The sequence below is a fragment of the Cebidichthys violaceus genome, unplaced genomic scaffold (genome assembly GCF_023349555.1).
Source record: "Cebidichthys violaceus isolate CVI_PGR_0920_01 unplaced genomic scaffold, fCebVio1.0.p SCAF_7, whole genome shotgun sequence".
Classification (NCBI taxonomy): domain Eukaryota; kingdom Metazoa; phylum Chordata; class Actinopteri; order Perciformes; family Stichaeidae; genus Cebidichthys; species Cebidichthys violaceus.
Window position 1 is genome coordinate 14,769,414 of NW_027176927.1, and position 23,810 is coordinate 14,793,223.

Here is a 23,810-nt window from a genome sequence, read left to right on the forward strand (position 1 = left end):
CATTGGCCTTGTTGTCAAATCAGTTGCTACTGTGGGTGCAATAACAATAATTATTTTTTTTAGAAATGTATATATTTAATGTTATATGCCCAGTGGTTTAGGACATGCTCAGACAAAGGTTTTTAAAGCAAGTTATCAAAGAATGTGTCATTGCACTGGGTCCATCACTTCAAAGCCAAGAGGGAACAATATGCTGTGAACCTACAAACTAAGCACTTTACCACTCACTGGTTACATAACTGCCCACTGCCAGAGAATCTGATAAAACAGGACGATTTTGTTTTTATCTGAACCAGGCGCAACGCCTGTGTGAATAGCACAGATTTATGCAGATTTGTCATCGTCATAAATCTACAGCTGCCCACAGTCTCACATTTTTATTTGTCACTTCAAAGCATTCTTCAGTAGCTCTCCTCAGTTTACTGTTTGGCCCGAAGGACGAATGTCTTCGCTTTAGTAGAAAACCAAAGTACCTAATTTCATCTTTGTGCACCTGTTTCCCACATCACTGCTCAATGTGATTAGATGTTTTGATACATTTTGGCCATGTTCCCCATAAATATGAATGCTTCTTGAAATATTTTGAGCCCTGTCCCATTTCTGTTCATGCATTACTCTACCTACCCTTAGATATTTAGGAGACAGTATATGACAAGGATTTGGATTTATCTGCTGATTATGTTCACTGGTTCTAGCACTCTAGGAACAGTGGTGGGAAGCTGTGAGCTGAAATGCTCTCTCCTCACATCTCACCACTGTCTGACAGCAGCTGGGAATGACCCAGTGGGTGACACCACTTTCATCCCAGGACCCCGACTGTCCAGCTGTTTGCTATCCCTCATCCTGACGGCTGGACAGACAGACAGGGGGCATAGTCCAGCATCCAGTAATCTAAGGCATGATCCTGCATGCATGTCTGTGGCTGTCTCATCACTGTGCAGGCCCCACAGCTGGCACCTGGACGCTAAGGGTCATCTCACCTCTCAGAAAACTGTCTGTCTGGTCATTTTTTATTATTTCTATTAATGTTACTACATCATTCTGTTCAAGTGGGAGGGCTTAGAAACTGGTGCTTTGGATTTTTTGTCTATAGCAAATAATGCAAATGTTTCATTTCAGTAAAGAAACTAAAAATGTTTATTTCTCTATCTTTCTGTCTGTCTCTCTCTCTCTCTCTCACACACACACACACACACACACACACACACACACACACACACACACACACACACACACACAAAGGGCCCTGTAAACAAGAGGGGTCAGGGTGCAATTTTTAAGAGGGTTGCAGATTGTAGAGGTATGCAAGTATGCATCTGTTTTCTCCATTTATGTGTTTACTCTTTTGTCCACCGTTTCTCCACTTAATTTAATTTGAGGGAACCCCTCTCTACCTCAGCCGCCCCAGCGAGAGTTTGTTCCTGCTTTGGTTACTGTGGCCTTCGCGGGGCTTAGGGAAGAGATTCAGGAGGATTACCCCCAGCAAAAGCGACCAACCTACACCCAAAATCATCAACATATCTGCTGAAACCTTTTCCCTCTCCCCACTCTTTACATCCAGTGCCTTGAAATGTGAGACTAGCCTGGAAAGTTGCCTGGTGAACATAATCCACATTCTTTCACAAGACCCCCACTACCACCCTACTCACAAAACTGTCCTTCTTTGCCGTACTGCTTTGTTTTGTTTCTTATTGGCACAGATGCCTCTTGGTGGCAAGTATAATCACAGGGAGTAATATGCACTGACAGCTTGAGACACATATTGATTAAGTGGTTTCAACAGAAAAATAACCTTAACATTGTTCTTGTTTTTATTTTTATACTGAGCGGTTGATGCTGAATTACTACCACAAAAATCAAAAAACATGCCATGATATGATCTGACTGTAAAATAGCTTTTATACATTTCTTCAGCATAATGGTATGGCAGCAGATTGCTAAATTGCTGCACTGTTAACTTTTGAAATATACTGCCTCTAAGAACCACTAAGTCACTGAGTGCACCATAAACAGACAGTTTTGTGTCCAAGCCTTTTGGCCCTCTTCCATAATGTCATCCCTGCCAGTCCAGTCTGTGGTATTTTCAACACACAGAGGAAATGACTGTCCCACATCATCAGCTGGTGTGGCTGTAACATTCCATTAGCGATTCTACAGACACCCTTATTTTCAGGATTATTAGTGCATGCACTTCTCCTCTAATTTTTGTATTACGTAAACTAGTTTATAATCGTGTCTAAATCTGAAATCACTTAGACTCCATGTTTTTGTTCTAAATTGTTTTAAATTAATCCACATTATCAATTTTATCACAAGGATAAGAAAAGGTTGTATAAGTCAAAAGAGTCAACAATGCTCTTAAATTCAGCCTGCGCCTGAGTACAGACTTAGGTTTATGTATTGTATTTGTGTTCCTCATTTAAGCCTTGATTCAATTTGATGCACATCAGCTACTTTCAAAGCCTGCTTGTAGTTAAAGGACAGATCACTAGAGGGCCATATTTCACCACATTTTGGTGTTAGTTTACAGGTCCTGAAACACATGGAGGATTTAAAACCCACGAACCTGTGGGATTGAACTCACCTAAAGTTACAGAAGATGGAGCTATACTGTCTTTTTGTCTTACAATAAACCCATATGATAAGTCCAAGACTTTAGTCGTCAGACAGAAGTAGTATTAAAGCCGTAGTGGGAGTAGGCCTAAGTGGTCTAAGTTTTGCATGTCCACCATCTAAGTTTGTGAAGCAATATATTTTGTATCCAAACTATTCACTGTAGCTACAAATATATTGCCTACTCCCCCAGCTCCTATTTTAACATGATAAGGAAAAAAGAGGAAGAAAACTGGTGTGTATAACAGTTGGAGCATTTTAGTGTCAGCATGGCATGGCTACCTATACTCCTCTTAGTGAGAGAATACTGTTAATATAACTCCCAGTGGCTCCACTATAGTTTCTGGCGGCCAATGGTAACATGGTTCTCGCTGTTTGTACAACTGCAAGATGAGTCACTGTGTGTAAATAGAATAATAAACAGCTGTTACTGAAAAGCCGACCAAACGGGATCAAATTGCTTGATATATGTATTTCACAGTGATCATAATGTTAATGAGTTGCATTGTAAATATGTTTCAATCGTTCGTTACAAAAAATCTACTTTTTATTATGACAAGAGCGTAGACAGCAGCGCAACACTCAACATTGTGCGTCTGTCACAGAGCGCTGTTCGAGCAGCCAATCAGAAACTCTCTTACTAGGAGGGTACAGCGCGTTCGACCTATTGAATTGCGTCTTTTTGGGAGGCGAAGTATGGTGGCGGCAATGCTATGGAGTTTCCGCTACTCCTCTCCTTTCATGCCATCAGGTTAGGAAGCTAGCAGGAGAGCTAAGCTAGCGTCACGTTAGGCCTCCAGTAGACCAGCGGGAGAGCTAGACCGAGATCAAACACCGCTAATCGGAAGGAGACAAATACCCCTTTATGAATCTGCATGAGAACAATTAAAATCCCAGAAATATGGTGGTTCTCAAAATTCGAGACCAGGTAAGTGACCATTGTCTCCACAGCTGACCTAAGTTTAAGCTACTGTTGGCCGGCTAATGTTAAGCTAACTGACCCGATTTCAACTGCGGAATGTAAGACCAGTTTCTCCAGTTATTCTCCAGAAGCATTTCCTTAAATACTTTACGTGAATTAAATACTAGGCGATACATTTGCTATACGTGTGATGTGAAACTTAGCAACAGTACCGCCGGGTACATCGCGTGTTGGAGTGTTGGGATGTTTCTGGCAATAATAAAGAGCCATCACCATTTACACTGAGACACACATGCTCGAGCGGTGTGTTTGAGTCGCATCCAGCTCAGGATACAGTGTGTTGATCTGCAGCTATTAGCCGGAGCCTGCGTGAAATGCTACTAGCTACTCAGTTGTGACTAGTTAGCATGTTGTGACTAAATGCAACACTGGGCTTGAGTTGTGTTGCTTCCAATAGATTCTATTTAATAATAAGCCACTGAATCTCTGTAATGTAGTGTAAAATGATTAGCATAACAGCCAAAGCTATCTGTTGATGTTCACATGAATAATGCATCTTTTATGAACCGATTCCTTGAACTAAATGTGACATCTTTGAACGCCACCACTGTGTTTTGACTACAGGGATCTATGAGAGGCTCAGTGTGATGCTGTCCTTCTTGTTTCATTTCTAATGCGTGTTTCTCACTGTGTTAAAGCGTTAGACAAGTTATGCCCTTGATCACAAGCCTGTGGTGTTTATCCCCTTGCGAATACTGTTAATAATTGAACCGTTTATATAGGAAGAAGTTGTTTACCAAAGGTATTTTTTGCATTATATGAATGGGAGACATGCAGGTAAACTACTGTGTAACGTTAATGGTAATAATACATGTATGATGTGACAGTATTAGACATACATCCTGTAACTATGTCAAACACTTGTCACGTACTTGTGAAAACAAGAAAAGCATCCCCTTATCATTTATATAAGGGTGCTTTGAACAGGCCTGCTATTCTTGTAGTGTGTGTGTGTGTGTGTGTGTGTGTGTGTGTGTGTGTGTGTGTGTGTGTGTGTGTGTGTGTGTGTGTGTGTACCTGGCCTCATGTGAGCTGGTGGAGTTGCCAAAGAGCTGTCTCCATGGTGATGGTATTAACTAGGCTGGCTTGTGTGAGGAAAGGAGGTGTGCACAGCCGTGTAGTCAGAGAAGCAGAGAAAATCTCCTACACCAGTCGTGCAGGACTGGAGAACTAAAAAACAAACAAAATGCATGGTTTGTCTTTCCTTCTCTGTGGGGGGATATACAGAGATCGTCAAAATGAAAACAAGTCCCCGTTTGTTACCCTGACTTTATCCATAGTAACTCTGAGCACTATTGCACCCTGCAGATAGTCATGGGCATGATAATAATGAATGAGAGGATTGTCTTCTGTTTTTTCAAACTGACTTTAAGCTACTTGATGGTAATCTTTATCTTACTTATTCTGAATGCTTATTGAGCATGAATTTGACTGCTGAAATGTATCATGTGGCTCACATTTGTATGAGGCCATAACTATATTTTCCTGTTGGTTTAAATATACTTCAAAGGGAATAATCTTACCCATGCCGCCACATATATATGTTCACAGTAGATTTTTATTTGATCAAAAACAGTAGTACTCACAGTGTTTGACTTTTTAAGTTTGTTTAATCCTGCCGTCTTGCAGCAGAAAAGTTGAGTACATTTCATACAGTACAATTTACTCTTAAGTGCTTAGAGTGAATGATACTGGATAACAATGTTATTGTGAGCCATTAAAACATGTTAGACTGGTAGACTGTACAAAAGGACCAGAGGATCCAGACATCGCTCTTTCTATTTGATAGGGTTTTGTTATGTGGCTCAAACTATGCCATTATCAACCAGAGGTCTTTTGTACATTCAGTCTTATAAGCTACATGGTAGCACATTGGCTAATTGGCTAGCTGGTGTAGCCCGGTGGGTTAAATGAAGGATGGAGGGTTAATGAACAAATGTACTACATCAGTCTAATTGTGTGTGCAGAAAGAACTCCAGCTCCATCCACCTAAAGATGTGTTTTAAGGCCGACAAAGGTAATTCAAGACAATACAGGGTTTCACTACAGCCAAACAATACAGCAGGTGGTTTTAAAACCTGCTGACTTGGCACTTTTTGTAACAGGACGTTTACTGCTTCTTCATCTTGCGTATTGTTTTCGATGTTGTTAATTCGAAGGTTATAACTACTCGCATGTAATGGAAAAGCTTGATAGTAGCTCGCCTGACACAATATCGCTAAATTGCCGACTTGTACTTTAAAATTAGCTGTGGTCGTTGCAGCTGTAAACTCACATTAATGTCTTATCTGTTTTTAAAACATAACTAAAGTCAGGGAAGAGTTACGTTTTTATGAAAGCCATCAACGTTCCATCTGGGTCTTTCATGGGTAACCTCAGTGACGTGCGGTGAGGTTCGTGGCTGGTGAGGCACTGACACTACATAAATCAGATTTACAAATATATGAACCCAATAGAGAAGCTTCAATCACCATTCAATTGACAGCTTGCACATTGACTACCGGTTGTTTTTCATATCAGCATTCTTTACACACATATAGTTAAGGTACATATTTGATTCCACCGCGAGCGTTTCAGAAGCGGATCGCGGGCACCACCCGCGAAAATCGTGAGATTCCGCGATAATCTGTGTAACAACCAGGATGTATAAAGAGAACAACAAACACATAAAAGGTTACTTTACCTGTCCGACGTTGAATTGCTGTTGATTTGGTCATATTTCCTTGTTTTTTGAGACTTTTTTAAGCTTGGATATATAATCTTACATTTTTGTGGTCAAAGCAAAATATGAGAAGAAGAAAAGTGTAGAAGAAGAGCAACGACAGAACAGCATAAACCCGACACGTGGGCTCTCGCTCGCCCTCTTCTTTGAGGCAGAGTAGTGTTTGCCTCCTCGGTGCTTTTTCACTGCGGTTTCTGTCAGATCAGCAAAACTAAATATGTTCTACACAGACGTGAAATACATTACCTATTCTATGTAAAGAAAGACATATAATAAAAGTGTCTACAAATATTACGGTGGTGACAAACAATGAGAAAACAAAAGGCACGCGCTCAACCCAGTTTGTGAGGGATTGCGCAATCAGAGGTGAGGCACAGCTCGTCGCTGCCTCACCTCACGTGTCTCTGTTTGAACAGGACATGCACTGATTCAGCGATTTTGATTATAAAAATGCTTGAAATGATTGGAATCATACATACATTACATTTATAGCAGAGATCAGTAGAGAAATATTAGTATTTATTTTATTTTAGCATTATTTGTTTTTTACTTGTCACGAGGTGAGGCTCTGCCTCCCCTGACCGCACGTCCCTGGGTAACCCGTTGCAGCCTCTTGAAGGGATCCCCCCATCCATGCCAGCCTCCTCTCACAGACTGGTGTTATGGTGGATCAGATGGGGGTGTGCAGCAGTGTTGAGCTGGCAAACATGGCGGTTCATTAGCCAACTTAATTACAGTTTGTGACTGTTGATAGGGGCATTGATTTTTAGCAGTGTTTCCGAATCAATTTGACAAGTCATGGAGATGTAACAGTAGTTAGTAACAAAAAACACAAGCAAACATTTGACAAAATGTATTGTAGAGTTAAAAGAGCACTTGAGCGGTGACAATCATTTACCAGCTTGGTAAAGATTGTCTTACCGGGCCATCAAACATGAACCAGAAAGTGGTTATGCTAAATTCATTCCTTTTTGGCATTCAACCCTATCATTTATGATGTGGCAAAGATGATTTATACTAGCTGGTGGTCAAAAAACGTAGAATTGTTTTCAATTGCACCTGCAGTCTGATATGGAAGCTATTGCTTAAGGTTGCGTAAAGCTGACAGTTGTTGTGAAGATGTGGGCAACTACATGGACTACGTGTTGTAGACGCTCTTGTTCAGCTGTGAAGTCGACTGTGTTGGAGCGTTGGGTTCTCACTTCAGACTCAGAAGTAAGTACGAAGTACGGTAGCCTTGTCTAGAATCCGTGACTTCAGCTGCCTGCACATGGGTAAATATTGCAATAAATCTTTAATATGGTTTCAGTCTTAAATGTATTTTTTTTAAGGCCCGAATATGAACATTTGTGCAAAATGAATATAAGGAAAAATGTGATGGTTTATACAATATTTTACTGAAATAGCACAGCTTGAGTTTTGTAAAAAATCCCACAGACAGCAGTACTTTTCCTTTGTATACACCCCTAGAAGGGTGGAGCCAACGTAGCTACTTTCTAATGGTTTGATCAATAAGAGTCACACTTCACAAAGAACTCCAACAAGTACCTCCTTCACTTCAGTTTTACTTGGGAACTCTTTTTGACTTGTTTCGTCTTTGATCATCTGTGGACGCTTTCCTTTTCTTTCTTTTCTTTTTGTGTCTTTTGGGAGATGCCGACAGCAAATCAGTCTTTTGGACCACAGTGTTGGGCTTGTAGTCATTCAAATATTGTGATAATTCACTCTGTGCCGTGTTTTGCTTGCCAGCTGTCACTAAACACAGAACAGAATTAGAAAAGAGGCCGCTCAGCATTTGTCTGTATCAATCCCGACAGTCTGCCGCTATCATCCTCTGATTTGTTGAGTCATCGCTTTGTTAAATGTCTGTACCGAACTGCTCTAGTATCTTTTTTTATAACCGTGTCAATGCACCAGTCTGTGCCTATTTAAAGGATTTTTAGCAACAACATAAAGGGGCTTTTGAAACATGATTGTGTGAACTCTGAGCAAATGAGCCGCGTGTGTATCGTGGTGCTTGAAGACGAGGATTCTGACGTCTCTCTATGGTCTAAGGCCTCCGAGGTCAGAATGCTTTTCTCATTTTTGATCTACTGTTAGCGTTTCTAGTCTCTCAAACAGGGTTTCCCCTCGCAGGTCATTGCATGCTTTTACTGTCATGATGAAAGTCTGAGATAGCGTTGCATGTCAGCCTGAAAAGTCTTGAGATTCGGTTGATTTTTGACACGTCCTCTCTCTCTTTTACAGCCTGCTCTGCTGAAAGCTATTTTCAATGTGGATCCAGATGAAGTACGCTCACTCATATTCAAAAAAGAGGATGTGAATGCACAGGTAATCCCAACCGACTCTGTTTCCTCATATTATTTAAATTTCAGCAACACAGAACCTCTTGAGTATAGATGTCCTTGTCCTCAAATATCTCTTTCTGTTTTTCTTTTTGTTCGTACAAAAAGCATGTCGATTGTTTTTACAGTTCCCACTGTATGATCTGACTCTGCTTATTTAATTGCATTCCTCAACATTACTGCTTCGGTGGGGGTATTTGTTTCAAAATAAAGCTGGTTTGTACTAGCTTGTGTTTCACTGGAAGCCTCTTTAAGTTACTAAGTAACTTTTTTTTATTTGTTTTGCCGCGAATGATGACTGCTTCTGTATCATGTAATGGTTATTTCTCCTTTCTAGCGTTGTAATGTTACAAGTAAAGAGAAACATTGGTTTTAAAGTCACAGGACCAAATGAACTTGTATAAACTATAGAAGAAACAAAACATGATAACTTGTAAATGTAAACTGTTACACTTAGTATTTTTAATGGCTTTCTTTTCACTTATTACAGGACAATGAGAAGCGGACTCCGTTGCATGCTGCTGCTTATCTTGGTGACGCAGAAATTACAGAGCTGCTGATTCTTTCAGGTATGTTTTTTTTGAAAAGCGGATTCATGTACAGAAGCTGTCTAACAGCCATATGAATTTCTGCCATTCTTGTAGTGTAGACGATTTAGAGGTCAGAAATTGGAACCTTTCACCCCCAACATTAATGTCACGTATCAAGCAACATGTATCGCTTTAATGTTACAATTTAGAAATGTGTTAATCAGGAAGGATTCTCTCGGAGATGGCCTGAGTTAGCATAAATTATGTAATTGGTGTCACAATTTGAGCTTGTTAAGTTGTTGACATGTGACCAATATGGCTAAAGTGATTGAACCAATTTGGAAAGGATGGTTCCTCATAACGTTTAGACCTTTGAAAATCCCATTCTGGGTATTGAAGGGAGTACTAAATGCTCCTCAACGTTAACCTGCCTGAGAGCGTAATGACATATTTCAAATGCCTCTGTGGCCAGATGGTGCATCTGCATTCAATATCGTAGAATACCTCTACATGCACCCTTTGCAGTCTGCTCTTTTCTTCTGATAATGCAGATGGAGATATTACTAAACAGAACTGTCTAAAAGGCATTAGCCGTTTTGTTGAAATGTTTCAATAGATTGTCGTGTAACTGTATGACCTCGAACAGTTTAACAGCCAGCGTCCTCTTGACTTGTAGGTGCCAGAGTAAATGCCAAAGATAACAAGTGGCTCACTCCTCTGCACCGGGCTGTGGCCTCCTGCAGTGAGGTACGTGTGATGTTCCTCTGATTCTGTACCTAGTCGTGTCAACGGTGTGGATCTTAAACCTACATGTGACGACGTCTTGTCTTGCAGGAGGCCGTCCAGGTGTTGCTGAAACACTCTGCGGACGTAAACGCCCGAGACAAGAACTGGCAGACGCCGCTACACATCGCCGCAGCAAATAAAGCCGTCCGCTGCGCCGAGGCCCTCGTCCCGCTGCTCAGCAATGTGAACGTGTCGGACAGAGCCGGCCGGACCGCGCTGCACCATGCGGCCTTCAGCGGGCATCTGGAGGTAATATTAAGCCAAGAGTGTGGTTTGATTCAGCTGTGAGCTGTGCACAAAGAAGTACTTTAATACCTTTTTTTAGTTTTGATGGAGTCCATCCATTTTAATGGGTAAAAATGACAGTACATTTGAATATGAACTGCAATAAGAAAAATGTGCTAACCTAAAGGGGTCAGTGCTGACTTTGTGGCTGCACAGTCTGTTCCGTCTTTGTTGTGTTTTTAAAAGTAGAACCACTTCAGTGCTGATCATATTGACACAACAGACTCGGATGGGTTTGTCTGGCTGTTAGTAGAAGCTCCTGATCTTCTCCTCTTACTGAACGGATGTGTCTGCTCGCCTCATGAATGTGTAAACACAATGGCTTTGCAACACGGAACAACTGAACAATGGCTAAGTGTCAAGTGAAGTGAAACAATCAACATCCCCATATAGCTCTGCAGACTACCTACAGTTAGCATTTATGGCGTGCATTACCGTAGCCATAACGGTGGTGTCCACAACGAATCCTTTCTTTATTGTATAGATGGCTACACACACACACACACACACACACACACACACACACACACACACACACACACACACACACACACACTGCATTTGCCAGTTGTTCCTCATCCTTTTTAGTAGTGCTTGTTTCTCTCTGATTGTCTTTGACAAAGTTTAACAAATGTATTTTGGAATTTATTTATTATGGAAAGTTATTTGTACCTACAGTGTTTGGCCTAAGCTGTGGCCTATTCTCACACTCCAATTTAAACAAATAACTAAACTGAGCTTCCGTTGTATTGGTGTGTGGTTGAGTTTTGATAAGGTGATAAAATCTGCTTTTGTATCTGGGAGTAAGTTGCACAAATGGAAACCCCAGGAAAAAATCTAAAGTTGGAGAAGCTCACCAAATAATAAAGCTGCTTTCCAATGAAAGACAACAACTCATATTCAGACGTCAATCTTTCTACATGTATGCACGCTGACTCTTTATTTACTCGTATGTAAGTTGATTATATAAAAGTGTCTCATTTAATCAAGTGCAATGTATGCAAAACAAGCGCATAAAATCTGTTCCAACAACCTTTTGTTTATGCTGCAATAGTCCAATAAAACAAATACAGATGTTAGGAAATGCAGCTGTGTTCAACTTGATAACAGCCTATGCCTCTCTTATGCATAGTCTTCAACTTAGGCGCACTGTGGACATTGACAGTTTCATGCTTAGCTTGTGCTGTTGATGTTCCTGTGTTGTGAGTATGCAAAACGTCTTTCAACCTATTTGCTCAGCCCTTTGAACAAGAATGTATAGCCTTATGGAAGCTCATGTAACTCATGAGGTTAGATTAAATCAGAGTAAACTGTGTGTGTGTGTGTGTGTGGTGTAGACCGGAGTATTAAGGCATTACACACCACATACACACAATGGTTGTATGAGTTGCCACACTGACTGAAAGGCAGCAGAATTAGTAGTGTGCAGGTTGTAACGTCCCCTTTTCCTGACTGCTCTTTTTTTTTCCCTCTGTTGCTGCTGTTAGATGGTGAGGCTCCTGCTCTCCAGAGGAGCAAACATCAATGCCTTTGACAAGAGGGACCGCCGCGCAATCCACTGGGCAGCCTACATGGGTAACGAATCAAACGTTTTTACATCACATTATTATGTTTCTATGTAACTTCATCTCATCTTGTTGTTCATTTAAAGTCTCCAGGACTTCATTGAAAATACTTTTCTAGGTTTTTTGATGTTAAAGTTAACACTCGTGTTCTGATATGACCAAATTGATGGCGTATTCATGTAGTGAAATCATTTTCTTTTTCGTCATCAGGACACATAGAGGTGGTGAAGCTGCTGGCATCTCATGGAGCCGAGGTGGCCTGCAAAGATAAGAAATCTTACACCCCCCTACATGCAGCCGCCTCCAGTGGAATGATCAGTGTTGTCAAATACCTCCTGGACTTGGGGGTGGATGTAAGTTCCACCACCAAGCTTATTGTCCTCACACTGCAGACACCGTCAGGTCTAATCTGATCAGGAGTGAACAGACATTTAATAACTCGTAACCTAATCTTGTCTACTGCTTATGTTTTGGATTATGACTCAACAGATTTTTTTTATCCTGTTTATAAAAAGACTGACAGCAATGACGACTCCCTGTTTTGTCTCGCCGTCTAGATCAATGAGCCCAACGCGTATGGCAACACCCCCCTCCACGTGGCGTGCTACAACGGGCAGGACGTGGTGGTGAACGAGCTCATCGAGTGTGGCGCCAACGTCAACCAGGTGAACGAGAAGGGCTTCGCACCGCTCCATTTCACCGCTGCTTCACGCCACGGGGCGCTCTGTCTGGAGCTGCTCGTGTGCAACGGGGCCGATGTCAACATCAAGGTGAGTAAAAACCAAACCGATGCCTCGCTTCATTTCAGAATGGATAACGTTGGAAGAACGTTGCTCAATTTGACCCAGGGAAGCTTGTTACTTAATAACTGGCACTCCTTTTCCAGATGTATAGCTTAGGGTCGGTGATTTAAAAAAGTGTGTGTGTGTGTGTGTGTGTGTGTGTGTGTGTGTGTGTGTGTGTGTGTGTGTGTGTGTGTGTGTGTGTGTGTGTGTGTGTTACTACACTAAAACTTGATTGTGTCAGACAGGCAGTTTTTTTTTACTTTTTTGGAACTTAATTTCAGGAATAGACTTTATAGCTAAAAGCCACAGTAATGATCTATATTGTGATAGCACCATGTTTTTGTTTCCCTCCAGAGTAAAGATGGTAAGACTCCCCTCCACATGACAGCCATCCACGGGAGGTTTTCTAGGTCTCAAGCAATCATTGGGAATGGTGAGCTCCTCTTAAAATTCTGCCTCACTGACTTTATTTCTCACGCAGGACTGCAAAACCAGAACTGCTTCTCAGCGTATCATCTGCTATATTGTGCTTATTATTTATTTATTTATTATTTTTTATGAAGGTGCTGAGATTGACTGTGAAGATAAGAACGGAAATACTCCGCTGCACATTGCAGCTCGATACGGACACGAGCTCCTCATCAACACCCTCATCACCAACAGAGCTGACACGGCTAAGTAAGTGAGCCCGTCTGCTCTTCTACAGCAACTGTTACAACTTTACACCTTGTGGAAGAAGTTGCATGTTTAAACCTTTCAAAAGCATAGACGTACTGCCTCTTATGTGACTGATGGAGATTGTTCTGTACAATTTAATAGTACTTTCCTACCCTTAGTTTAGCACTAGTGTTATTTGATTGATACTGAGTAAATCAACAAGATTGTGTCACTTTCAGGCGGGGGGTTCATGGTATGTTTCCACTTCATTTGGCTGCTCTCAGTGGATTCTCTGACTGCTGCCGAAAGCTCCTGTCTTCAGGTGAGCAACTCCGTATTCATGTTGTCTGGCTAATCTCAATAGTGCAAGCTCAACTAGAGTCTTCTTGTTGAATGGGTTAGTTATTGGAGTTGTACAAATCTCAATCAAAATTGTAAAACTTCACAACATCTGTACTGTAAAACCTTGAGTACAATGTGCAAGGATCTTGCTCATAATCCATTACTCTGATGCAGGATTTGATATTGATACGCCTGATGACTTTGGAAGGACCTGTTTACATGCGGCAGCTGCTGGAGGGTGCGTACAGGAACGCTAAATAGTAAAAGCTAAAATAAGCTAAATAATAGACAGCTTTACTATTAGTGTTAGGATGTAGATCGTGACCTTTAACAAATTATTTTATGAATTTCCCCAACCCCTCAGAAACCTGGAATGTCTCAATCTTCTCCTCAACACGGGGGCAGACTTCAACAGAAAGGACAGCTTCGGCAGGTTTGTAGCATTTAATAATAGTTCTCGAGTTTGTTCTCTCCTAGTTTCGTGGTTCAATTTGAAGAGGGAACTGAGCTCTATTTGCTTTTCCAGGACCCCTCTGCACTATGCTGCTGCCAACTGTAACTACCAGTGCCTGTTTGCTCTGGTGGGCTCCGGGGCCAGCGTCAATGACCTAGACGAGCGGGGCTGCACTCCTCTCCACTACGCCGCTGCCTCTGACACAGATGGAAAGTCAGTAATGCTTTGGGAATTCAGTTTCTTAAAGAAGCGGGAGGGCGGGTTATTATGTTAGAGGGTTTTTGTGAACAAAAGCTCAGTTGCGTTATTGGTTAATGCTGAGTAATAAGTTCAAGACTTGAAAGGTGACGTTTCCCTGACCGCAGCCTCTTTGTTGTGCCTGCAGGTGCCTGGAATATTTACTGCGAAATGATGCAAATCCAGGGATCCGAGACAATCAGGGCTACAATGCTGTGCACTACGCCTCGGCGTATGGACATCGCCTCTGTCTGGAGCTGGTGAGAACTCCACTCCGGCGGACACGATGCATTCAACCAGCATCTCCTTATTTCTATATTGTAATTCTTTAATTGATTGGTGCTTCTCCCACTCTCCCACAGATTGCAAGTGAAACACCTCTAGATGTGGTGAGTTGAATTTTTGTCTTTCTTCCTACTTTTCTTCTTCTCTTATTGCTTGTTCTTCTTTGTGACGGTCATTTTACAATGTCTGACAAAGATTTCTGTTACATTGAATTTGTTGGGAGCTATCAGTACACTGTGCAGATATTTTTTTCTGAATGTTGCTTTCAGAGTAGGCCATGGCATTCATATCTGTAGTTCTGAGCTTCACAATTAACCACGTGAATATATCTGAAGTCGATTCTAACTTCTGCTCCCGGTTTGTTCAGCTAATGGAAACCTCAGGGACGGACATCCTGAATGACTCCGATGTCAGAGCCCCCGTTAGCCCCCTGCACCTCGCTGTGAGTGACTGTGTATTATCCTTGTCCTGCTATCCTTATCACGGCACTATCCTCAATCTCATCTAATTTAACTTATTCATGCTAAATGAATTTCAGGCATACCACGGTCACCACCATGCTATGGAGGTTCTGGTGCAGTCTCTGCTGGATCTGGATGTGAGAAACAGCCAAGGGCGCACACCTCTGGACCTGGCTGCCTTTAAGGGCCATGTAGAGTGTGTGGACGTCCTAATCAACCAGGGGGCCTCCATCCTGGTCAAAGACTTCACTTTGAAGCGAACCCCCATCCATGCTGCAGGTATGGACTTGGACTTGGTGGCACATGAAACTGCCTACATCTGAATTTTCACACTGGTTTACAATATAATATAACATAATGTGGTATTATATTTACTGCACCTTCTTTCCCGGGATTATTTGTGGTGTGGATTTGTTTTAATTTAGTGTTTTATTTGTAAAGGCCTTTGTAATATTGTTTTAAAAGGTGCCACATAAATAAAGGGTATTAGTATTATTATGGGTATGCCAATGGTGTGTTCCTTCTTTCCCTGCAGCAACTAATGGTCATTCAGAATGTTTGCGTTTGCTGATTGGTAATGCTGACCTTAAAAGTGCAGTAGACATTCAAGATGGGAATGGACAGTAAGTCAAATTTGTTTGTGATTTTTTATTTTTTATTTTTTTTTTTTTGTTCCCCCACTGATGATCTAAAGAAGTTGCTAAAATGACTGTCTGTTATCTCTTAGAACCCCCTTGATGCTGTCAGTCCTGAGTGGACACACAGATTGTGTGTATTCTCTGCTAAATAAGGGAGCCAATGTAGAAGCCAAAGATAAGTGGGGCAGGACAGCCCTTCATAGAGGAGTAAGGAGATCCTACCATTCTTACACACACTTACACACTGTATATGTACTTTGGGACATTTTCTTCATCTTTGTCCGTTGTGTGTTAAGTTTTTTTCCTTCCAAAAAATGTTGTTTCAATATTATCATTTGAGATGCTGCCAGGCATATTATAGACATACAAATATGATTTTCTTTGAGTTGTAAACTTTAGATTTGGGCAGTGCCGCCCTGCCTATTTGTCTATGGAAGGAGTAACAATATTTGTCAGCTCTCAAATCATGTGAAATGCATAAGCATTCAGGATGTCAGTCAACCATAAAAAAAAATGCTACCATCTACTGTTTTCTGTCTGTAGGCGGTGACCGGTCACGAGGAATGTGTGGAGGCCTTGCTTCAGCACAGCGCCAACTTCCTGGTGCGAGACTGTAAAGGGCGCACACCAGTCCACCTGTCAGCAGCATGTGGACACATTGGGGTACTGGGAGGCCTGCTGCATGCTGCCCAATCAGTGGAAACACTCCCCGTCTTAACAGACAACCAAGGCTACACCCCACTGCACTGGGCCTGCTACAATGGTACAGAGTTGAGGGTTTAAAAACCTGCTTAAAAAAAAACAATCAATGTAGTTATGGGAATGTATATCTGATGTTTAGTAATGTACGCTCTGAAATGCGGGCAAGCTGCCAAGAGAGTAAGAAGGAGCACTTAAGCAAGTGTAGATTTAATATCGGCATGGACAATCAATCATTTTTCATGTTTGTTCTTTCATGCATTTTCCTCATGCACCCAAATGCACAATTTCAACACGTGTGGTTTTAAAAGAGCCCTGATTGTGAGCCCCTCGAGATGAAGGCTGCCGGTTAATGCTCTCTTGTCTGCAGGTCACGATACGTGTGTGGAGGTTTTGCTGGAACAAGAGGTTTTTCACAAGGCCGAAGGCAGTTCTTTCAGCCCCCTCCACTGTGCTGTGTAAGATCTTTTGAGCCGTCCTCTGTTTAATTAAATGCATGTGAGGACAAACCCTCTAATGGATGAAATAATGTTGCCCATGTCATCTTTAGAATCCATGACAACGAAGGTGCTGCTGAGATGCTGATAGACACTCTGGGCCCTGCCATCGTCAATGCCAAAGACAGTAAAAGCAGGTATACACATTCATGTAAAGACAGGTGTTTTGTACCTGTAATTAAAAGCTTGCATAATGACTAGGATGACGAGATGATGAAAAATGAGCCTTGTTCCGATAATATTTGTGCAGGACTCCACTACATGCAGCAGCCTTCACTGACCATGTGGAGTGTCTCCAGCTGCTGCTGAGCCACAACGCTCAGGTCAACAGTGTTGATGCTGCAGGGAAAACCCCGCTCATGATGGCTGCTGAAAATGGCCAGACCAACGCTGTTGGTACGAACGCTTCTCTACTTTCACCACTTTCGTGCTATATTGTCCATAACTGGACTGTAAAGCACCTCTCTGGGACGTAATAATCAGTGCTGCATTGAATTACCTTCAATGTGTTTTTCCGCTTTTAATTGTTAGAACTACTGGTGAGCAGTGCAAAAGCAGATCTCACTCTGCAGGATGCTGTGAAGAACACTGCACTTCATCTCGCCTGCAGTAAGGTTGGTATTGCCGAATGGTGGCACTCTTCCTATGTACTACAGCAGCAATAAATAGTTTCTTCCTGCAAGTATGTGTTTGAAACACCACAAACAAATTGTATTGCTGCACATTTAGAAGCTATTGTCTGCGGTGATTTTTGATATTTATTGTACTGCACCTGTTTTCCACAGGGACATGAAACCAGTGCCTTGTTGATATTGGAGAAGATTACAGACAGAAACCTCATAAATGCCACTAACGCCGCCTTACAGACGTATGTATCACTTGTATTACATTAGGGTCTTGTCTCTTGCTGCATCTGAGCGATGGAGCGGAGTGGGGGAATGTGGGTTGGTTACTGTGGGGATTCAAATTAGTGATATAGAGATACAAATCGTAAGATATTGACTCTCCTGTCGGTGCATCCATATTTTATGTTTTTCAAGTCCTCTACACGTGGCTGCAAGAAATGGTTTAACAGTGGTGGTGCAAGAGCTGCTTGCAAAGGGAGCCAGCGTACTTGCGGTCGATGAAAACGGTAAATTCACAATGTTGTTTTTCTATTACTGTAGACCAGCACCTTTCATATGTTTGGGGTTTTTACAGAACATCAGGAAGTCCCATCTAAACATCGATACTAATGGACACAGCAGTATCAGTAATTATTAAAAATACCCATCTAAATGGCTATTGGGCTGCTTTTATTTTCCAGTTTCAATTAGTCCACACATCCACAACATTTTAGCTGCCCATTAACCTTTTAAATCATGTCTAATGTTATGCATAATGTTCACTTCTGAAACATGACGGTTGTACATAGACAAATCACAAAGAGGTAAAAACAGGATCAGAGCTTTATTTTGGTGATAACCAAGCAATCAAATCGTGCCTGGCTCAGGTCTTGTAGATTTTTCAGATCAACTTAATGAAACATTCTCAGACTCGCTTTGGTTTTACCTCAAATATATCTAAAAAGCCATGTAATTACTGCTTACTCATTTAACTTAATCATTTACACCAATGCTAGAAACAGAAACTGCATTTGTTTTATAGTATGTAACATTGGTGTACTGTCACTGTTCACAGGTTACACACCCGCCTTGGCCTGTGCCCCCAACAAAGATGTGGCAGACTGCCTAGCCCTCATCCTGGCCACCATGATGCCTGTGTCCCCCTGCGCCCCAGCACCCACCCTCCCTTTCAGTGCCATTAACCACTACACCACCAGCCCCTCCAAGAGTGTCACCTTCGACAGCCTGCCTGTGCTGCGCGGCGAGCACAGCTCCTACTGCAGCTTCAACAACATCAGCCATCAAGACGGGCTCTACAAGGACGAAGAGCTGAATGACTCTGACTCAGAGACGTACTGAGGGTACAAGAGGGAGCGATTAAATGCATAAACACACACACACATACACACCCACACTGTGTCTTAAAAATCACCCACCGCCAGCTTGGGAGGGCAGAAGAAGAAAGAAAAGCGCCCACAGGAGCCTTAAGAGTCCCCCCCCCCCCCCCCCCCCCCCCCCCCCCACACACACACACACACACACACACACACACACACACGCACACACCCGAGAGAGGGAGGAGGTGCAGCATGTTGGCCCACACTCATCCCGACCTCATCCAACACCAGGTGTCCTTCAGCTGATACTGGACCTCAGTAACTGCTGCTTTACCAACCTTGACTGCTTGAGTGCTAAAAGCTGCGCTTGTTGGGCATACAGCGACTTTTGTACGGCAATAACATGCTGAAGAGGGATGGTAGCACTTCACAGAGAGCTAAACCGACAGGGACCAAAAGGCATGGATGCATTTTAACCCAGTTTTAACTGTGTAAATGAGATTGAGAAGTTGGGGGTTTATTGGTTAGCGGGTGGGGGGGGTGGAGCCGGTTTTCATTTTTGGGATTTCTTGATGAGTTTGAGAAGGTTGATGTCCGCACACTACATCTGTCAGAATGCACTTGTCCTTCGAGTCTGTAAGTCATACAGCCGGAAAATCATTTATTTTTTGAGATCAAAAATTTTAATACACCCATGATCTTTTCTTAAACTCTTTATCCCCCAGTAAGAAATCTGATTATTGATTATTATGAGAGTAATTTAAAAACATTTGATATGTGCGCCAGGTTATTTTTAAGTTGATCAACCTTACCTATGTATATTGACCTGTCCATTGCGGTTTAGTCTTTGAAGAATAAATTATTTGTGTAATTTCGCTTCCTATTTATGTGTTCATTTTGTGCCTTCATTAGTTACTGAGAAAAGATGAGTTTGTTGAGGCAGCTGTGAAAGTACAGTGATGCGCACTAGGTAAGTAATGGAACATTTCTAAGAAGCACTGATCCTGTACTGACGTATATCTGAGGCTCAGCTTTGTGAGAAGAAACACTGTAAACCAATGATGGATAGGACAGCGTTTGATTTTCTTTTGTTTGAATGATATTTTTTGCTCTTTATATTAGTCAATGTTTGTTGACAGGTTTTGCTTGCTTTAACTTAAAAAAGAAACCACTCGATCCTCCCGTGATTCAAATCTTCCCTTTTCTGTCTGTTGAAATATCCTTTTAACTGGAAATATGTACAATACATTTGCTAGCTTCTTTAGAATGGAAAAGATGTTTGTTTTCTTTTCCTTGCTCTTTCTTGAAGAGGGATGAAACTAGCATGTATATAGAAATTATTACTGTGAATTCAACGCTCCAATGAATTCTTTCAGTACTGAGATTGCTGTATATTTTATGAGTAATAAAGAAATGAGTTATTTAATAATGAACATGAGTCTTTTTATGAAGTGTTTTTGTTAAATGTGTGACACATTTGAAGCAGTTTTTCATTCATACATTTGCACATGTCAGAGTAGGAAAACCACCGGTGTAAATAATGAAATGAGTGATCGCTTAATTCAATTCAGCAGCTTAAGTTTTCTGAGTACTGGTATTCACACTGGCTCATTGCCACATCATATACTTCCGTCATAGTGTTGTAAGCCCTTTTACACTAAACGTTCAACAGTTGAATGTAAGCTAAATGTGTTTATTTCGGATTTATGATTAGATAAACTTCAAATCTTCAGGGTACCAGCTTTTAGATGATGTAGCCTATACCATTTATATGTGGCATATACTGTTGACCTGCGCTATCTCTATATATATATATATATATATATATAAATATAGTATATATATATATATATATATAAATATAGTATATATATATATATATATATATATATATATATATACAGTATATAGACTGTCTATATTGTAGTTATGGAGGTTTATTAAAGTTTTATCAGGTATTTGACGTGTTGTACAAAACTTTATTTTAATTTAGAAATATTATGCCAGACGAAATCATTGAACAGTATAAAGATTTAACACAAAATGTTCCAGAGCTTTCAACTGTGTCACACATTCTTCATTGTCAGGAGACACAGATGTTGCAATGTTGTCCATTGCACTTTCAGAACTTCATGGCCAGGTTAGCTACTTCAGTGCATGAAGAACTTATTATGTGGTTAATAAAACTCTGGAAGAAGGTAGTAAACTGGAACTTGTAGTGTTATGTGTAAAGTAAGTTTAGGAGACCGTTGTATCTTTGGCTAACTTTATTATCACTAGGCTCCATGTTTCAGGTTAAACTGATATATGATATGATATAACTCATCAAACCCGACACTCAGGAATGATGATAAATGATGTAAAAAGCTCTCTCTGACTTTAATTGTATCCATAATACAAGTTATTGAGGGAAATATGAGATCATAAAAAGACAAATGTTTCTAATAAATGTTAAAGTTGTTTGTGGTCCTTTTGTTGTTCAGTCTACAATGAACATATATTTAAACCAGATGATGAATCAGAAAACTAATCAAATATAAAACTTGAGTTTAATCTGTGATCTGTCTTCACTCTGGTATGAAACTCCAGCGATATTAAGAAAAATCACATCAGTCCGATCAGCTGCAGCGTCCAATCACATAACTTATGAACAAATAGGGGGCGTGTCGGCCGTTAAAACACTTCCTGGAAGGCTGTCCTCGTGCGTCCTCAGATCCCTCCTCACTCCGGGAGTCTGAGCTGCAACGATGACACTCTGGAGGAACTAAGAGGTATTTCATGTGTTTTTCTTTGCCACTAGATGGCAGCTAGAGTGCAGCTCAAAGATGACAGAGCAGTGGCAAGATTATTAGAATATTTATGTTTCCCTCCCGTCAGCGTATGATGACGGGCGCACCGAAGAACGGCAGCAGACACCTTGAATACAGTTTAAACAAATGTTTTATTGAGGGTGCCTGTTCTCTACGTTACACTCTTCTCTTGCTGTTCTTCTGAGAAACAGTTCAAGGAGGCGTGAATACCATGCACAGACAACCCCTAGTGGTGAGATGGCGACACCTGCTGGCCGTTTTAACTATAACACACATTACAATATACAATTAGTTAGAAAACAATCCATTTATCTCACATTTAACAAACTGTTAACCTTATTGGGCTGAGGAATTCAAATCGTCCACTCTCACATTAAGGATCTGTAAAATGTTTGTGTTGAATTGTTAATGTAGGGATTGCCTTATTGTATATTGTGATTACCAGTCACTTTGTCATGTATCTTTACATATCAGTAATCATTTCATAATAATTATAAGTTACAAAGTGCTTCGCACAAAGCAGCAAATTAAAATAAAGTCTAATCAAATGTGGAGCTGAAAAGTAACATTCACTAGATCTGAATGAAATACATTATTCACAGTAATATATGATAAAAGGAATAAAGAGACAATTCAAGTAAAATCTGGTAAACAAATATTTAATGATTTATTTATTTAACAAGGCTAAAACAAGTATGTACACTCTTCAGCTGGTCAAAACATTTTAGATTCAGACAAGTAAAAAGGCCGTTTCCAATCAGGGTGTGAGGAGGTAGAAGCATATATGGTTTCTATGTCTTTAATGGATCAACTCTTGGCCTTAGTGAAATATGACATGAATAATTCACTCTGTTGTTCAGCAGTTGGTTCACTCTCAGGAAGACAACTACCCACCCACACCTTTGAGAGAGAATTCAGAGAAGACTTGCAACCAACCAGATTAATACGTGAACAGCGAACCTCCTCCCCTGTCGGCTTCAAGTCTTTCATCCAGAACTCGGTGCACGCAGATTCAAGTGAGAACGCAGAGTTTAGGAGCACCCAGCCTGATATTCCTCTTGAGGGCAAAGGTGAGCGATGCCTGACATGTTGACATTTTAGAGCAGTAACAGTGCTGTTGCCTAAAAGAAACTGAAAACACAACTATTATTTATTGGAATTATTTCATCACAGGTCCAGACAGCCTGCTGGGGGAGATTGCCTTCCAACTGGATAGGAGGATTCTGTCCCATGTCTTCCAGAACCGTGAGAGGCTTCATGGTTTCACACTGCTCAATATCTCAGAAAAGAACAGAGAGGTCAGAACGGAACACTTCTATTTATGTATCTATCAAAACACTGGTTGTGTGACTTTGCAGTGCACAGATAAGAGAGCAAAACTGTAACACACCTTTCTTTCTCTTTTGCAGGTATCCACACTCTCGTCAGGGGAATTAGATGAAGACTATCATCTTCGTCTCACTCAGAGGTATACTGACCTCATGGAGAGGTTGAGCCAGTTCAGGTATAAAGCAGCCCTGCACTCTCCTTTCATTGAAAATATTGTCAACATCTATGGGGTCCTGATTGAAAAGCCTGGCGAAAACAGCACCCAGGAAATTGACTCCAATAATCCAGACCTTCTAAGGAAGCTGACACTGAACACAGCACCGAGATGGCTTCAGAAGGACATGATGGTTGTTCTTACCTGCCTCTGCATCATGGCCGAGAAGGATAGAAAGCCTCTCTTTGACCGGCAAAGCAAAGTTTTAAAATAAATGCTGGAAAATGATACTACATGATAAATGTAGTGTGGGTCAATTTTGAGCACATGGGAAAAACCTGCTATTTTATGAATGGTTAAACAATAAATAAATTCACAGGAACGTATTTTCCTATTCATATAAACTTTGCATATGAAACTGCACATCCAACAGCCTTTCTGTTAAAGAAATACTCAATTAAATATGTGTAAGGGATGTACTGTGCCTCACTTCGTGGATAATCAAATTAAATATCCATTTTGTTTATGGTTCATATGGGTGGGAAGTCAAAGGTTTGGAACCAGGTTATTATTATTATTTTTAAATTTCTGTTTAGTTGATGAGCCTGGAGTTATATCACTTGAGGGTCTAAAAGCTTTCATCAGGAGTTCGTTATGGGCCTTCCTATTTACTTGTTCCAGCAGGTGAAATA

The 23,810-nt window shown here is 41.1% G+C and overlaps 2 protein-coding genes across 2 annotated transcripts; both read left to right on the plus strand.

Moving 5' to 3' along the window:
- The first annotated feature begins 3,320 nt into the window (after nt 1-3,320).
- On the plus strand, nt 3,321-20,258 carry ankrd28b (ankyrin repeat domain 28b). Its single transcript, XM_068735581.1, has 28 exons — nt 3,321-3,541; nt 8,565-8,648; nt 9,153-9,231; nt 9,869-9,939; nt 10,027-10,227; nt 11,751-11,838; nt 12,039-12,181; nt 12,386-12,598; nt 12,968-13,046; nt 13,177-13,291; nt 13,510-13,592; nt 13,787-13,850; nt 13,977-14,045; nt 14,139-14,279; nt 14,452-14,563; nt 14,666-14,692; nt 14,956-15,030; nt 15,127-15,328; nt 15,585-15,672; nt 15,777-15,894; nt 16,231-16,450; nt 16,757-16,844; nt 16,937-17,020; nt 17,134-17,279; nt 17,415-17,497; nt 17,669-17,751; nt 17,924-18,015; nt 18,564-20,258. The coding sequence occupies exons 1-28, from the start codon at nt 3,515-3,517 to the stop codon at nt 18,845-18,847; spliced, it is 3,159 nt and encodes a 1,052-aa protein (XP_068591682.1). The 5' UTR covers nt 3,321-3,514; the 3' UTR covers nt 18,848-20,258.
- On the plus strand, nt 19,441-23,448 carry LOC137891068 (speriolin-like protein). The gene is made up of 5 exons (XM_068735492.1): nt 19,441-19,461; nt 21,539-21,596; nt 22,496-22,705; nt 22,809-22,933; nt 23,045-23,448. Exons 1-5 carry the CDS (start codon nt 19,441-19,443, stop codon nt 23,390-23,392), a joined length of 762 nt encoding a protein of 253 aa, XP_068591593.1. The 3' UTR covers nt 23,393-23,448.
- Nucleotides 23,449-23,810: the final 362 nt, after the last annotated feature.

Coding starts and splice junctions, on each gene's coding strand:
- LOC137891068 (XM_068735492.1), top strand. CDS start 19,441: ATGCACTTGTCCTTCGAGTCT. Junction 19,462..21,538: donor TGCACTTGTCCTTCGAGTCT/GTAAGTCATACA, acceptor GTGCGTCCTCAG/ATCCCTCCTCACTCCGGGAG. Junction 22,706..22,808: donor TATTCCTCTTGAGGGCAAAG/GTGAGCGATGCC, acceptor ATTTCATCACAG/GTCCAGACAGCCTGCTGGGG.
- ankrd28b (XM_068735581.1), top strand. CDS start 3,515: ATGGTGGTTCTCAAAATTCGAGACCAG. Junction 11,839..12,038: donor CCACTGGGCAGCCTACATGG/GTAACGAATCAA, acceptor TTTCGTCATCAG/GACACATAGAGGTGGTGAAG. Junction 17,752..17,923: donor ACTAACGCCGCCTTACAGAC/GTATGTATCACT, acceptor ATGTTTTTCAAG/TCCTCTACACGTGGCTGCAA.